This window comes from Aulostomus chinensis, chromosome 11 (assembly GCF_037954235.1).
Source record: "Aulostomus chinensis isolate RoL2024-O1b breed Wild chromosome 11, RoL_Achi_v1.0, whole genome shotgun sequence".
NCBI lineage: Eukaryota > Metazoa > Chordata > Actinopteri > Syngnathiformes > Aulostomidae > Aulostomus > Aulostomus chinensis.
Window position 1 is genome coordinate 17,447,173 of NC_141330.1, and position 15,841 is coordinate 17,463,013.

Below are 15,841 nucleotides of genomic sequence, written 5' to 3' on the forward strand. Positions count from 1 at the left end.
GAAGGTGACGGAGGAGACCAGTCGCATCCTGCTGACCCTGGGCTACATGTGCTCCTGCAGGGGAATCATTAACGTCAAGGGCAAAGGAGAGCTCAAGACCTACTTCGTGCACACCGAGATGACCCGCTCGCTGTCCCAGGGGAATATTATGCCGTGAGACTAGTTGATGTATTTACACAGACGCCTGTGTTGGAGGGGAGATGTTTGATCCTGTCCTGATCCAGAGACAAAGTGAAGGAATGAAATGTTTGCTGCAGGGAGGAGAAATGTTTCATCGTTGCAGCGCGAGTTAATCACGCCACAGCTGTAGTATAAAGTACATTTTGTCACTTATGTAAGTGTAGCATGTACAGCAAGTAGGCAATAAACCCCTGAAATGTATCGTCATTTGAATGTTAGATCAAGTAAGTCAGGTCGAGCATTTTACCAACGTGAGTGTTCTGACTCAGTTGTGAGAGGATTCACAAGGTCACGCTGCCATTAAAGCGTCTCCTCCAGCCGGACCAATCAAAAGTCACTTCATACACATTTTGGGTTATAGCGGAAGAAGAAAACAGGCCTGATAAATGAAAATGAGAGCTAAAAGAAGGGAAAAGCTGCGCGAGGGAGCTGGTGCTACTGTTGCTGACAAGGAGACAGTGTATATAATGCCATCAAGCACCAAGGCTCTGATGTATTTTACAGGAAGTTTCAAGAGAAGACAAAAAAAAAAACCCTTTAAAGGAGAAAACCTATGAATATATTATGATATTCATGCAGGGAAGTGTTTCTTAAAAAAGGCCCGTCTTCACGCTTAAATCCCCTTGTCCTCGTAGACTGGCTACACAAAACAAAATATTACAATTCCTTTATGGCATATCAGATATTAAATATTCATCAATGCCTTCCTAAAGTGGAAACTCTGCTGTTCTGAAGTATCCAGATTAAAACATCAGGTTGGGGCAACTCTACAGGGTAAAAAAAAAATGGAATCAGGATGATTTCAGAGTGAGGATTTTAATTTTGGAAACCTGAGACTGATCTGTGTACAGGGTAGCTTTAGCGTGTTTATGCTTCAGTGGTTTTTGTAGAAAAAGAAAATAATACCAAAAAAGTGTTTTGATGTTTTGATGATGCCATTGTTTTTTTTGTAAAAACTTCATTAAAATTTCTATGTATTTCATGTTTGCGAGATGTTTTTGTTTTGGCTGCAAGCTGACAATTGAGGATGTCAGGATGGCTGCGGGCCTTTTTGGTTCTTCTTTGGTTGAGGATGTTCTTGCCTCTAGAACACAGAACATACCTGACACTGAGGAGATTGATAGTTAGAGTTAGTTGAGTGGGTTCAGCAGAATTTGCCATTTCTGTATAATTTCAGATGAATATGTTTGAATTTACATGGCAGGGGCAGTTACAGTAATGGGATGAATTAGCTTTGTGACAATTACAAAACAACTTCCTGAGCTTCATCCGTGAAACGCGACTGGCATATTTTAGCCAGTGGTCTAAAACATATTTCACCTATAGCAGCTTAACGCACTTGACCTCACAGTAATTGGGGAAATTGCCGTTTGGTCACTTCAAGCTGGAGTATAATGTCATAGTGGATGTCAGTGATGGGTCCTTAAGGTCTACAGAGCGGTTCTGCCTGGCAGAAACGCGCTGACAGGGTGTCAGGATGAAGCACTGTGCAGGTTCATGTTTCCATGACAACGATAACTATGGTATAAGAGTGACGGTGATGACACCAGTGTCTTTCTGAGAAGTTGGGGGATTTTCAACCAGGAGTGCTGAGGAAACAAAGACCCTGGCAGCAGAGCACGAGGCTGCCTGCTCCTCAGGAAACTGTTTCTTGTAAATGCGATGCAAAAATGTCGCCATCCAGCTGAGAGGGTTTGTATTGATCAGCTGGGACTCTTCCTATCATACAAGAATGTATGCTGAAGTAAAAATATCAGCATGAGGAAGAATACTTGCTCTGGAGGACATGAAGCCAGGGAGGGAGGCAGTGCCACCGGTCTGAGTGGGTACATGAGAAACATCTTGGTGCATGACAGCAATTTTGAGGAAAATACGGACATATTAAAAAAAAAAAAAACACTTCATCACCTTTGACTGGAGAAAACAGGAATGATCTATATTCACTGTACTGGTGGGTTTTTCTTTAAAAACTACCAACTAATGAACATTTGCTGCAAGTGTATAAACACAGTATACTTTGACTCCATTGATGTTTAGTCTTTGTCCAGGTAGGATGTGAACAGTGGTCTTTGGAACCCCCCCCCCCCCCCCGCCCCCAAATATCTTCATGACACTGCAACGTTCCCAGAGGTTTCATCCCAACAGCTGAAGCCACTCCAGATTTCCTCTACTCACGGCTTCTCAACGCTCAGTGATCACTTGACATCACAAAGGAGCGCGACGCCACGTAGGATCCAGTACTCTGGAGGAAGTGACGTCTTCAGGTCTACAGCTGCGATGTAGTTGATGTCCGTCCTTACTGGCTTCTTGTAGATGGGGCAGGAGTAGAGGCGGCAATCCTTGATCCCTGCAACAAAGACCAGCACAATGCCACTTGATACACGCTGCAGACGAGAAGAACGCAAACGTTTCTAATGCAAACCAAAGCAGAGCAGACAGACGTCAACTCTTAATTGGTTACGGTTAGTGGTCATAATTGCACATCTACCACCACGGATCAACGTGAGAGATGTCAATGAGGGAGGGCACACGCCAGGACACCAGCTGTCTAAAACTCAACAGCTGTTTTCATTCTGTTCAAATCTGCTTTCATATTGTGAAAATAATTCGGGGGCCAAAGACGCTTATGTCCCACTCATTATTATTTTAGCAATCTCAGCTTGCTCCAGTAGCTGGCTGGGTTTTTGGAAGCCTGTCAGTCAAAAGCCTTGCTGCACTTCTGCCAATGGATCGTTTCAGGAGCAAACAAACAGCTATTGTTGATGTGTCTCACACTCTCTCTCACTCTCACACACACACACACACACCCCTTGCCATCATAGACTCAAGCACACGTTCATAGACGCTCTTGCAAACACTGATGAGCAGAAGCACGTCTGACACACACACACACACACACACACACACACACACACACACACACACACACACACACACACACACACAGCAGGCAGCCCTCTAGTATAAAAAGCCATGAGGGAGAATGATGTCATGATGTTTGCTGCTGCTGTGACAAATAAATAACACTTGAGCATGAGTTTGAGCTACTGGGAACCGGGAAAGTTCCCATTGGGTAAGAAGACTGATCACCTGATGGCAACAAATATTGTCGACCTCCATAAAATCAGCTTCTGCTGTGAGAAATGTGAGAAACAACCTCATCGCAACCTGTGCGATCCAACAGAGAGGCTGATATTACAACAAGAAAACGAGCTACAGTGCAAATTTGAAATAAACTGTAGTATCATTTGATGAGTAAGAGTGGTAAAAATAATCACACAGCAAACCACAGGTGGAGGTGGTTTTTGTGAACGTGGGACTGTATATACTCGTTTGCTTTTAATTGATTTTCTTAGCTTTTTTTTTTTTCTTTTACTCAATTCGCTCATATTCTTGTCTACCAGGTGCTACGGGTGGAACAAAGCAACCTACTGAAACCTGGTGCAGTGCATCGCTCCTTGTTTTAACGTGATAGTAATGTTCTTTTGTGCTTTTTCCCAGTTTGTTTTGAGGTGCAGGTGAGAGAACCAACAGAAGTGACTGTGCAGGGGGATTGTCAAGGATTTGAGACCAGCCGTACACTCCCACTTGGCCTGGTTTCCTAAAGCATGACTCCCCCCCCCTTCCCCTTCCCCTTCCCCTTCCCTCGCTGGCCAACGTTCAGACCTGGCCTGAGAATGCTGACATCACCACTGAGCTGTATGAGCCTGATATTTGCTCAGGAATCCCACAGGGTTGGTGCAATCTTGCAGGAGCAGGAGGAGAGTGAACACGCACATTAACGGCAGAGGACAACTTACCACCCAAAACTGGTGGATCGCTTCTCGCTTCAACACTCAGCAAATGGCAAACTGAACACATACAAAATGCAAAATGTTCTCACGCCGTCACCGTGCTGTAACATTCGTTACACATCTGGACAACTGTTTTCATCTGCTCGCTATCCGTGTTTACGGCCGACACTGGGCACAGCTCACGCTCGTCAAACAAACCAGACTAGAGAACAAAGTGGTTGAGAGCAGTGTGGCTCACCGAGTGTGAGTAGGCTGTCCAACCATACTTCAACTAAAACAGACCAAGTGTCTTTGCTTCATTCAAATGAACCTCCCACTGGCGTGTCTGCCTATGGTCACCAAAATAGCACACCACAGTAGCACAGAGCAAGAGTCATTTCTAGATCAGGAAATTGCTAAACAGTGGGAGTGCTGGATGCACTGGTAGGTGCGCTTAGACTGCTTGACATTTAAATGTTACATCCATCCATTCTGAGCAGCTGTGTGGGATGTAAATGTTGAAAGGAAGAGATGCGGCTGAGAGATGGACAGGAACTGACCCTTAAAGATATGTCAGGATTTAAAGCCACCTCCGCTCTCCAACTCTTTAAAAACTCACCATTATTCTCAGCGTACATCCGGATCACGGGCATCATCTCAAACAGGACTTTAGGTTTGGAGTCAATGAGTTTGCAGCTGCGGCGGTCCCAGCCAGCCCCCTCCAAGTGGAGCCCGTAGACGTAAACTCCCTCTGGAGGGGGCTGGGTGATGTCGTCCTTCATCCACTTGGTCACCTCATTGCAAAGCACCATTCGATCCAGGGCCCAACCTTTGTTGGCTCGAGTGATCTCCTACGAGAGCAGAGAAAGATGTGCAGGCTGTAACAGAGCCATGATGTCACTACACACACACACACCTATATATATATTTATATAGGGAGAACATGCAAAAATGTATATATACACACATTATATACATATATATATATATATATATATAGCCCCCCCACGACCCATAACAGGATGAGTGGTAAAAATTGGATGGATGGATGGATGAATATACAGTATATACGTATATTATCAGTCAAAACTTTGGGCACACCTTCTCATTTAATGGTTCTTTATTTTCATGACAATCTACGTTGTAAGATCCTCACTGAAGCCATCAAAACTATGAATGAACACGTGGAATTATGTAGTAAATAAAAAGTGTGAAATAACTCAAAGCATGTTTTACATTTTCGATTCTTCAGAACAGCCACTCTTTGCTTTGATTACTAGTTTGCACACTCTTGGCATTCTCTCGATGAGTTTCATGAGGTCGTCAATGGTTTTCCAACAGTCTTGAAGGAGTTCTCAGAGATGCTGAGCACTTGTTGGCCCTTTTGCCTTCACTCTGTGGTCCATCTCATCCCAAACCATCTTAATTGGGTTTACGTCAGCTGATTGTGGAGGCCAGGTCATCCGGTCCTCACACAGCCTGGAGGTATGTTGGGGGTCGTTGTCCTGTTGAAAAATAAATGACGGTCCAACTCAACGCGTGTCACTGCAGGATGCTGTGGTAGCCAGGCTGGTTCTTTGTGCCTTCAATTTTGAATAAACCCCCAACAGTGTCACCAGCAAAGCCTGCCCACACCATCACACCTCCTCCTCCATGCTTCAAGGTGGGAACCATGCATGTAGAGACCATCCGTTCACCTTTTTTTGGCGTCACACAAAGACACAGGAGATGGAACCAAAGATCTCCAATTTGGACTCATCAGACCAAAGCACAGACTTCCACTGGTCTGATGTCCATTCCTGGTGTTTCTTGTCCCAAACAAATCCCTTCTGCTTGTTGCTTTCCTCAGTAGTGGTTTCTGAGCAGCTATTTGACCATGAAGGCCTGACTGGCGCAGTCTCCACTGAACAGTTGATGTAGAGACGTGTCTGCTAGTAGAACTACCTTAGAGACGTGTCTGCTACTAGAACTAACTTAGAGACGTGTCTGCTACTGGAACTAACTTAGAGACGTGTCTGCTACTAGAACTAACTTAGAGACGTGTCTGCTACTAGAACTAACTTAGAGACGTGTCTGCTACTAGAACTAACTTAGAGACGTGTCTGCTACTAGAACTAACTTAGAGACGTGTCTGCTACTAGAACTACCTTAGAGACGTGTCTGCTACTAGAACTAACTTAGAGACGTGTCTGCTACTGGAACTAACTTAGAGACGTGTCTGCTACTGGAACTAACTTAGAGACGTGTCTGCTACTAGAACTAACTTAGAGACGTGTCTGCTACTAGAACTAACTTAGAGACGTGTCTGCTACTGGAACTAACTTAGAGACGTGTCTGCTACTGGAACTAACTTAGAGACGTGTCTGCTACTAGAACTAACTTAGAGATGTGTCTGCTACTAGAACTAACTTGTGATTTCTGAGGCTGGTGACTCAGATGAACTCATCCTCAGCAGCAGGAGACTCTTGGTCTTCCTTTCCTGGGACGGTCCTCATGTGAGCCAGTTTCGTCGTAGAGCTTGATGTTTTTTGCGACTGCTCTTGGGGACACATTTAAAGTTTTTGCAATTTTCCAGACTGACCTTCAGTTCTTAAAATAAAGATGGACTGTCGTTTCTCTTTACTCAGCTGATTGGTTCTTGCCATAATATGGATTCTAACAGTTGTCAAATTGGACTGTCAGCTGAGTACCAACCTGACATCTGCACAACACAACTGATGGTCCCAACCTCATTAAGAAGGCAAGAGATTCCACAAATCAACCCTGACAAGGCGAACCTGAGAAGTGAAAACCATTTCAGGTGACGACATCGCGGAGCTCATTGAGAGAAGGCCAAGCGTTTTTAGCACTGGCAATAGAGCAAATGGGGGCTACTTTGAGGAATCTAAAATATAAAACATATTTAGAGTTATTTAACATTCTTTTGTTTACTACATAAATCCACATGTGTTTATTCATAGTTTTGATGCCTTTAGTCAGGATCTACAATGTAAATACTGTAGTCATGAAAATAAAGAGGAACCATTAAATGAGAAGGTGTGTCCTAACCTTTGACTGGTAGTGTGTATAAAATAGGGTTGTAAAAGCACAGCGGCGAGTGGAGGGAACATTACACTCCATCAGTGAAATTGTTTACATGATGATGTGCCAATGGAAAGAAAATAAACACAATTGAAGTGGGGACTTAGAGTGAAGTGCACAATAAATAAATGAAATGGGAGGATTACATCCACTCTGTCATTTTAAAACACAACAAAAGAGACAAACACCTACTGAACAAAATTGGACAGATTTAAAGTGAAAAAGAATGATAGGATGAGACAAGAGCTTGCCAGGGATTTGAGAGGATGGTTTGTGATGCTACAGTTGCAACGAACCCTGCAGAGGCTCTACTGTGAAGTCTGATTACTGACAGCTTCACAATAGTTCTACAAATCTCTGCTCAGGAACATACATGTGTGTATCTAACAAATTTCCAACTGAGAACACAACAAGGGGGCTCTTTCCACCTCCTCCTAAATAATGATAATGATAATAAATAGGCTGATAATATAAAAGTTACCAAAAATATATATTAAACCAACATTTAGTGTCGGACAGAGGAATCAACTCACCTGATTCTGCAACAAGGAAGGACTAAGAGAACACTACAATTAACAAGAACATTTTGAAGATAGTAAATGGAAAGGAAATGCAAATGCGCAAGACATTAGCTGAGCCTCGAGTCTGGAAGGAAGAATTTTATATTAAACGATGAAAATTGTCCACTGAGTGCTTGCTGTGTCATCTATATTTAATAGAGAATAATGAGGCCTTGTGATGCAGACATGTTGTAGATCAGCAAGTACTAAACTTTCTAGTTCCTTCACATTGACAGAAGACGGAAAGAGAAGTTGGAAAGAGAAATGTACTTGTTTCTTCATTAAGTGTGTGTGTGTGTGTGTGTGTGTGTGTGTAATCCTGTGGCAGTGTGCCTGCCCCTCCCTCTGCGTGCCATCTGGCATACCCCCCTCAGCGGTGGTAAGTAGCTAGGCAGCCTGATGCCGGTGTACCTGTCTCATTGCTGTCAGGAAGCCCTGTGGGTTGAAGAAGCCTGTCATCCAGAAGCAGTTGGGCCGGCCCTCAAAGATCCAAGCCTGGAACTGCCGGTTCCGCTCAAGTAACTCTGTGAACCAGAACCCCAGGGTGCTGGAGGCCCATGATGCCTGACAAACAACAACAAAACATTTAATCCAGCCTTGAAAAGTGTCACCCACACGGATCACATAAGATGACGACAGGGAGACAAACAAGAGTGAATCACAGCAATAGACAAAGATGATTACAATAGAATCAAAGAGATTTGAATGCAACACACAATAGAGTGGAGGCGAATGGGCCGCCAGCAGACAGCACTGCAGGTAGAACGCTCCTGAATGGCCGCCAGCAAACCTTTCAAGTCCAAATGATTCTTCTGATGTAATGTTTGCAGGATGATTGCTTGAATGTCTGGAGAATGATTCACATGTAAAATTTTGAATGCCAAGTCTTGCGATTTTCCCTGTCCTTTAAAGATATCAGTATTCTAGCTATTTCTTTGCTTTTCATTTATCACAGAAATGGGTTCATGCACTATATAAAATTTTGAAATTAAAGTAAAGAGCATTTGGTGGGCAAAGACTAAAAACCTGTGGCTGACTGATGATGATAGGCTTGCTCTGATATCATAGGAAAGTAGTCTTTTGGGGACAATACATAACTTTTTTCTTAGAATTACTGCCATTACTGTATTACTGTGATCGTTGAAATGTAAATTAGTACCGCTGATTACATAAAATTGCATGTTATTCTTTATTAAAAACATTAATAGCTTTCCTTAGTGTTGAGTGAAAACAATTACGATTGGGGAGGTTAATTTTATTGCGTTAGATGCAGAGTAACAAATCAATAAGATCCATATTTAGCATTGGCACAGTTAGCAGCTCAATCACAGAGCAAAGCCGGTAATGTTAAAGGTTATGGAGGTGAGGAGGCAGGACACACAGTTTGTAAATAGTAGATGGATTCAGGTCATATGTCCTCCACAATACCAGTGGACATGGACAGCTTGTGTTCACAGCAGCAGTATCAGCACCAGGGAGAGCGCTCAGTCAGTCAGGCCATTCTTTGTTAAATCTTCAACAAGTACTGCAGTGTAATATGTAATCATATATACCACACATAACTATGAGTCAGGAGTGGGACAATGGGAAACTTACTGCTGGGTTTGTGATGACACAGATGGATATTTTTTTTGGCAAAACATTTGCTTGTTTACAGGTGTGATTTGTTGATTAAATTGTGTTTTTATTGAAAGGTCTGGACACTTTTAACCAGTACCAGGCTCCAGTTAAGTGTCAATTTGCACTTTGGGGTACAGGTTATATTTGGGCATGAATTCATGTATATTTGTGCCGGTGGGGTGTGGCGATTTGGTTATATACATGGGTTGGTTGTGTGCGGGGTTAGTATTCTGCAGAGAGGCATAGGAAATCTCTACTGTAAAATGACAACACTGAGAAAACTTTGAGAAGAGAACGTTTTTTTGGCACGAGATGATCCAGACTCTCTACAGACCTTCTTCCAGCGGGCAGGGATGCGTGCATCATACATGCAGTCCAGAGCATCTCGTAGGTTCTCACTCATGATGATGGTACCGTCGATAGCCAACTTGAGGTCTTTCAGGGTGTTTCTGACCAGAACTATGACCCTCTGCATGCGGTCGATCTCTTGACGCAGGAAGATGTTCATTGGCTGGAAAGGACCCATCTTCTGGAGACGTTCTCTCACCTGGAAAGATAACACTTTCAGGACTTTTCCCCTGCACTACCTCAGAGAGCTGGAAATATACTTGGCAACCAGAAAAAATAATAAAGTGCTCTGTAAGCTGCACACAGACACGTACCTATACTACCTACATCAACCTATACTGTGAGGAGTCCAGTTGTCTTCCACATGCCCTCAGTTGTAACCTTCTTAGATTAAAGCCATGTTTGTTGCATCTGCATCTCTTGGTGACGTCAACAAGCTTTTTGAATATCAGCATGTAAACCACTGACATGCATGCATGGATGTGAGGCTTAAATAGGTAATACTATTTGTAAAGATGAAAAAAGAAGGAGATGATAGATTTTGAGAATTTATGGTGATTTCTTTGAAAATACCGAACAAGATAAATGTGTATTATATTCCAAATGTTGTTATTTCTGTTGATACTGCTGCATTTCTCCCATATCTGTCCTCCGTCAACTTTTGCCTACCACTTTTACATACTCAAGAGATAAACAGCAGGAAGATAGATAGAGCTAAAAGCGCCAGACAGGGTGTGGCGTGCTGTGAGAAGTTTTCCATGACAAGATTTGTGCCTCTGCTGTCACATCTCAGTGCGTCAAACAACAAACAAGAAGAACCAAAATAAAACAAAGTTAGCAATGTTCAGGATCATTCACACCCTCTCTGTCTGTTGCAGCCTTTTTTTCTCAGTCTGTCACGGTCTCACACACATCCCACATTTCTGCCACCCAGGCCACTTTGCATACCACATGTGGTAAGAGAAGGAACATAACTCATGATATTTCTAAAACACACACACACACACATCCTTGTACTTATATCTTTGTAAGGACTTTCACTGATGTAATACATTCTCTAGCCCCTCACCCTAACCCTAACCATCTCAACTGACTGCCTGACCCTAACCTTGACCCTAAACCTAACCAGAACCTAATTTTAACCTCGACCCTAAAACCAAGTCTTGACCTTCAAACAACCCTTTGAAGAAGTGAAGACCGGCTAAAATGGCCTCACTCTGTTGGTTAAATGAATATTCTAGTCCTTAATATGTAGCAAGTACAAGAACACACACACACACACACACACACACACACACACACACACACACACACACACACGCACACACTCTTACTTCAAAAGGTATGTAATCTTGGGGCAGTTTCTCCAGCATGTCGTCAGCCAGCCTAGACACCACAGCCTCCCTGGTCTCCCCTCCCCCCGATGAACTGTCTTTAGGCTGAATACTGAGAATTGTATCCAACACATCCTTAGCCAGTTTACTCTGGTAGCTGATGTCAGCATTCGGATGGAGGCCAAACACCTCTGGAGTGTCACATGCTGGTAAACCCTGCAAAACAAAACCAGGTTATTAATGATTAAAGTTTAAATAGTAGTTTAATTTCAAGTTCCATTCTGTCCACTATGGCCCCATAGAGAATCTTATTGCCTCAAACTGGCAGAAACTATTTGAAGAGACAGTCTCCTACAATATAAACAAGATATTTTTTATCCTGCCATGTTTTTTAAGAGTAGATTCCTCCCATTTTCAAGTTTTTTGTCACTTTCCTTCTTTTTAAGAACTGCAAAGCCCTCTGTTGGCCTGGGCTATAGACAGCTGTGTGTCTCAACTTCAACATCCTTATCCCACTGTGTTTACAGCAGGCCACACTAATTGGTGGCCAATGGATTGACTTTGACTTTCCCACCCAGAAATGCTGCCAAGCTGGGGCAACCAGCTCATATCACTGCTCCAGTCTCTGTGTTCCATCACTATGGGTAGAAGGGGTAATGGTCAGGCACTGCAGGGGCTTTTGTTTGCTGTTTTAATGAAAATTTGTGACCTGGCCGGACCACATGACAAGCAATCTCCTGTTTATGGACTTCACTGAACTTTCACAGGTGAGCACAGAGCAGCAGCTTATACTGCTGAATCAGGCAGATGTGGGACGACAGCCTCTTGCTTGGGTACAGAGCTACAGGGCAACGGAGTCCATGTGATGAGCTGCGAGTACCGATCAACAACACTAACTCAACTTTCATAGACTCTCGTTATTACTGTAGGTTCACGTAGGATTATATCTCGATAACAAATAAATCAACGTTTCATTCGACACACTTAGTAAGGGAAGAGAGGGTCGACAAACGTGTCCACTGTGAACTACCTTACAAAATGAACTCAAACCAGTGTTTCTGGTGATACCTTGGTGAAATGTAACGCATAACATGAAGCTCGATATCTCCTGGTGGACTACCAGTGATGCAGGAGGTCTCCTGTCCTGGTTGGTATTTAGAGAGAGCAAGTGAAGAGGGTGTACTTCTTTAACTCAATCATACAGTCATGTCAAATCATCTCATAATAATCCAGCACTTTTTGTGAACTCCAATTTTGAAGCAAAAAACAAATTCAGAGCAATTTTTGCTTTTTCCAACGAGAGGTCGTCATATTTGTAGGGGACGGTGAAGCTGCAGAGGAGTGAGAAGTGGATCTGACTGAGACACAAACAGCTCTCTGTGCAAATTGGCAATTGCAAGGGGGCCAGAAGTAGCCCTATTATCCTATTACTCTAAATGGGACTTCAATTTAATAACTAAACACCATGCTGCTTTGAAAAGACTTGAAGCAAGCTTTGAGATGATAAACTGCTCAGGAAAATGTTTACTGATGTGAGATCAAGGAAGATCATTTTGTAGTCGACAAAGGTCGACTGCAGGTTTAAGGCAGCGCTCCATTGGCTCTCTCCATTCAATATACATTCAGTCATCCAGACTCTGGTTGGGTGAAATGATTTACAACAAAGAAAGTTCTCCAATGCTGAGTATGAGCCCCTGTGTAGTTCCTCTCTGCTAATTCATCTCTACTTCCCCTCTGTCTGATAAGAAACCCTCTTCAATTATGTTAGACATTCTTCCTTTTAAGTTTCTAAAATAAGTTATCTAATGCAGCATTGCGCTGTATTCTGGTCATTTATAACTTCTGCCTTTTGACAGATTCTGTTCCTGAATTCTTTTAGAATGCTCCAATTCAACCACTTTTCCAAAAGACAGTGCTAAAACTGACCTGCTGATGTTTCTCTAATCCCCCTGGACCTAAATGGCCACGATATCTTCTAAGACCATCTTGAAAACTCGGTGGTTATCAGTAGCATTTCTCTAAAATGTTCAGGTTTCTACATTTATTTTGCTGATCAGTTACCAGAGACTTACACTGGGGGATACCCCAAGGCTTAGCAATGAGCCCTATGCTCTTTTCTGTTTACATGCTTCTTCTTGGCTACGTTATACCATACTATCTGTAGGCAGATAATAGCCATCTCTATCTCTATCTCCCTATGTGACCCTGAAAACATTTCTGGTCGTGTACTATTGTGCAAATTATCTGTATCAACTTTAAGGTCAGCTGAAAAAAAATCTGCTTTAACCCTGTCCCAGAGTGTGTATACTGGCCGCCAACACAGACGCAATAGATAATTCATCAGTTTTTTATGACTGGGTTTTTGTTGGAATCTCTCTTTCAAAGCAACTGAGCATTCATTGGCTAAAAAAATCATCTTGTAGTGAGTGAATCTTTTCTAGAAAGGAGGGAGATGGACCATCTGTTACAGCAGTGTAACTAATGAGGTTCCTTACAAAAAAGAAAAATTCACAACAAATTCCCTTTTATAATGGCTGCTTAGCTTTGATCGATAGTGTTGTATCAGAAAAGTCTCTCAGAATCAAAGACAGAAAGTGTGGCGCGTGCTTTTTTTTAAACTTTTTTTTAAACTTCTCTTTTAAAAACATCACCTATGGTGCAATGGCAGGATGCCTAATTAGCACAGAAACATAATGGGCAAAAAAAAGAAAAAAGAAAAAAAAGAAGAGGTACTTTGAGAACAGTTCATATTTGAAATGCATAACTAAATGGAATAACTGACCATCAAATCAACATTAACAAAAGTTTAACTATCAAGATGCAGATATGTGTTAGATGTCATCAAATAAATATAACACAGGGCTTTAACTCTACAGTAATCAGAATAATAACGAGAGTTGTACAGCTATGAAAACAAACTTAATAGCACAGGCACCTCCGTAAAGGCCAAGCAGAGTCTGATATATAGGAACCATCAGTATGTATTCATGAATGAAACAAGCTTGGACATAAATTTATGTGTTTAGTTCCAGGATGCGGTCAGACAGGGAAAGTGAAGCCAGTTGTACCGTAAGACTTATAAATACTTTTAACATGGCAAATATGATCTTAAGTGGTGCCCAATACCACTTCCATTGTGTGAGTTTTTCCTCTTTGTGCCTCAAACATGCAATCGACAGAACACCTTCTTATAGGAGGTGGAGAATTCTGATGGGTAATCGTAAGCGTGCTTTCCCCTTAAATTGTATAATCTTTCCATCCGTGTTTTTTCATGTGTTTTGGGGTGATACTCCCACATTTCCCTCTTCAGCTTGTTAAAGTGACGATAGATTATTTCTTAGCGACTAAAAAAAATTGATCAGAGTCTGCATACATGTTCCAATCCCTTCAAACATCCATCATGCTGCATTCAAATAGAGTCTAACACAAAGAGAAATCCTGGCATACACACTGAGAAAAAGGGAGGTGGTGAAGAGAGTCTACTGCTGGCTACTGAACAGAGCGGCGCTTTTGTTCATTTGCTGCGGTCATTTATTTCCTTTGGGGAGTTTTAGCTTCATTCATGTCTGTCTGGATTCAATTTAAATATGCCGATGTGTGAAAAAGCACACAGGGACCCATTGTGTTATGTTTTGTCAGTCTAGGAAATGTGCGGCTTTTGGTTTTAGCAGAAAAAAAAACACTTGATAGTGAATTGTTTATGGTGTGTGTGTGTGTGCATGTGTGTGCGTGTGGGTTGCATCCATACACGTTTATGTACGAGTGAGTGTGTGTTCTCTAAGGCTGTGTTTGTCATTCTCTATTTGAGAGCCAGTGCTGAGGAATAAGCTGGCTAAGCCTGGCAGCCATGAACATCCATCATAATGAAACTAGCTTTAATGAAACTAGCTCAGGAACTGCCCCCAGCACACACACACCCACAAGAGCACCAACCCACTAGCTAAGCACACAGTCTGATACATGCTGATGCATGATGGATAATCTGTAATAAAATGAGCATGCTCCCATTTGATCTGGAATTACACGTGGCAGCTTGTATCTGGATGTGACAAGAGTAGCGTGTGCAAGTGTTCATGTGTGTGTTTGTGTTTCTGTGCTTGACAGCGTCCTGCAGGAAACTCAAATGTTGCGTTGTGCTCTTTTTGTGTTTTATTTTGTCATGTCTCAGAAAGCTGATAAAGCTTGGAAACAAACAGCAACAACACATGACCGGAGCAAAAACACAGTTTAACAGAGACGGTGTGCTGACTTTCACAATTACTTCGACACTTGTTGCATTATTGACAGGATGAACAGATACGAGCGCGGGCAGCCACCTCCATCCACCCACCTGAATAAATGTGAGATACTGCTCAATGCTGGAGCATTTGGGGATGTTGTAACCCTTGTAGAAGTTGAAGCTCGGTCCAAACATGTCCTCACTGAACCACACCTTCGCAAAGGTGTTGAGGAGGCGCTTGTCATAGTCGTCTGTCACACGGCCGCCATACTGGATTTCTCCGATCATGTATCGCACTGTGCTCCATGACACACCCTGAGGGGACAGGAGATGCAGACACATGAGAACATTGCATTACCTTGTTAGCCTACACAGTACAAACAAAACAAAAAAAAATGCACAAATAAAGTTCTGTGGAGGACTTGAGATCTTATGCTGTGCATATCTTCAAAAATGTGAAGTTCACTTCTCTGTGAAAGTTGGATGTGAATCCTACCTGTGATTTTCTGCACATATTCCACTATTGTGAAAGAACAATTACAACAGTGACTCAGTCTTTGTATGACGAAGTAATACATGTTCTGTTTACATAAAAAAAAGTATATATAAATACATATATACTCCCCTTTTTATGTATTGTGCGATTTACTTATACATACAATATTTTTTTCTCTCTGCTTTATGAAACCATATTGATATGATCAAGTAAGGGTGGCACGGTGGTGC

At 42.4% G+C, this 15,841-nt stretch overlaps 2 protein-coding genes across 7 annotated transcripts in view; one reads left to right on the forward strand and one right to left on the reverse strand.

Annotated features, from left to right (window-relative positions):
• Window positions 1-1,175, forward strand: part of adcy2a (adenylate cyclase 2a) — a 67,919-nt gene extending 66,744 nt beyond the window's left edge. For 3 of the 4 annotated variants that reach the window (XM_086218917.1, XM_086218916.1, XM_086218918.1), the window contains one exon: window positions 5-1,174. In XM_086218917.1, coding sequence (XP_086075043.1) covers window positions 5-157 — 153 coding nt within the window. In that variant the 3' untranslated portion in view covers window positions 158-1,174. Of the gene's footprint in view, window positions 1-4 lie in introns of all 4 variants that reach the window. The other variant, XM_086218919.1, reaches the window with a different exon arrangement.
• Window positions 1-15,841, reverse strand: part of dnah5 (dynein, axonemal, heavy chain 5) — a 118,451-nt gene that overhangs the window by 1,236 nt on the left and 101,374 nt on the right. For all 3 annotated transcript variants that reach the window (XM_086218915.1, XM_086218914.1, XM_086218913.1), the window contains 6 exons: window positions 15,227-15,430; window positions 10,897-11,112; window positions 9,549-9,761; window positions 8,006-8,158; window positions 4,573-4,804; window positions 2,356-2,527 (listed from right to left, as the gene is read on the reverse strand). In XM_086218915.1, the coding sequence (XP_086075041.1) occupies window positions 2,376-2,527; window positions 4,573-4,804; window positions 8,006-8,158; window positions 9,549-9,761; window positions 10,897-11,112; window positions 15,227-15,430 (1,170 nt within the window). In that variant the 3' untranslated portion in view covers window positions 2,356-2,375. The remainder of the gene's footprint in view (window positions 1-2,355; window positions 2,528-4,572; window positions 4,805-8,005; window positions 8,159-9,548; window positions 9,762-10,896; window positions 11,113-15,226; window positions 15,431-15,841) is intronic.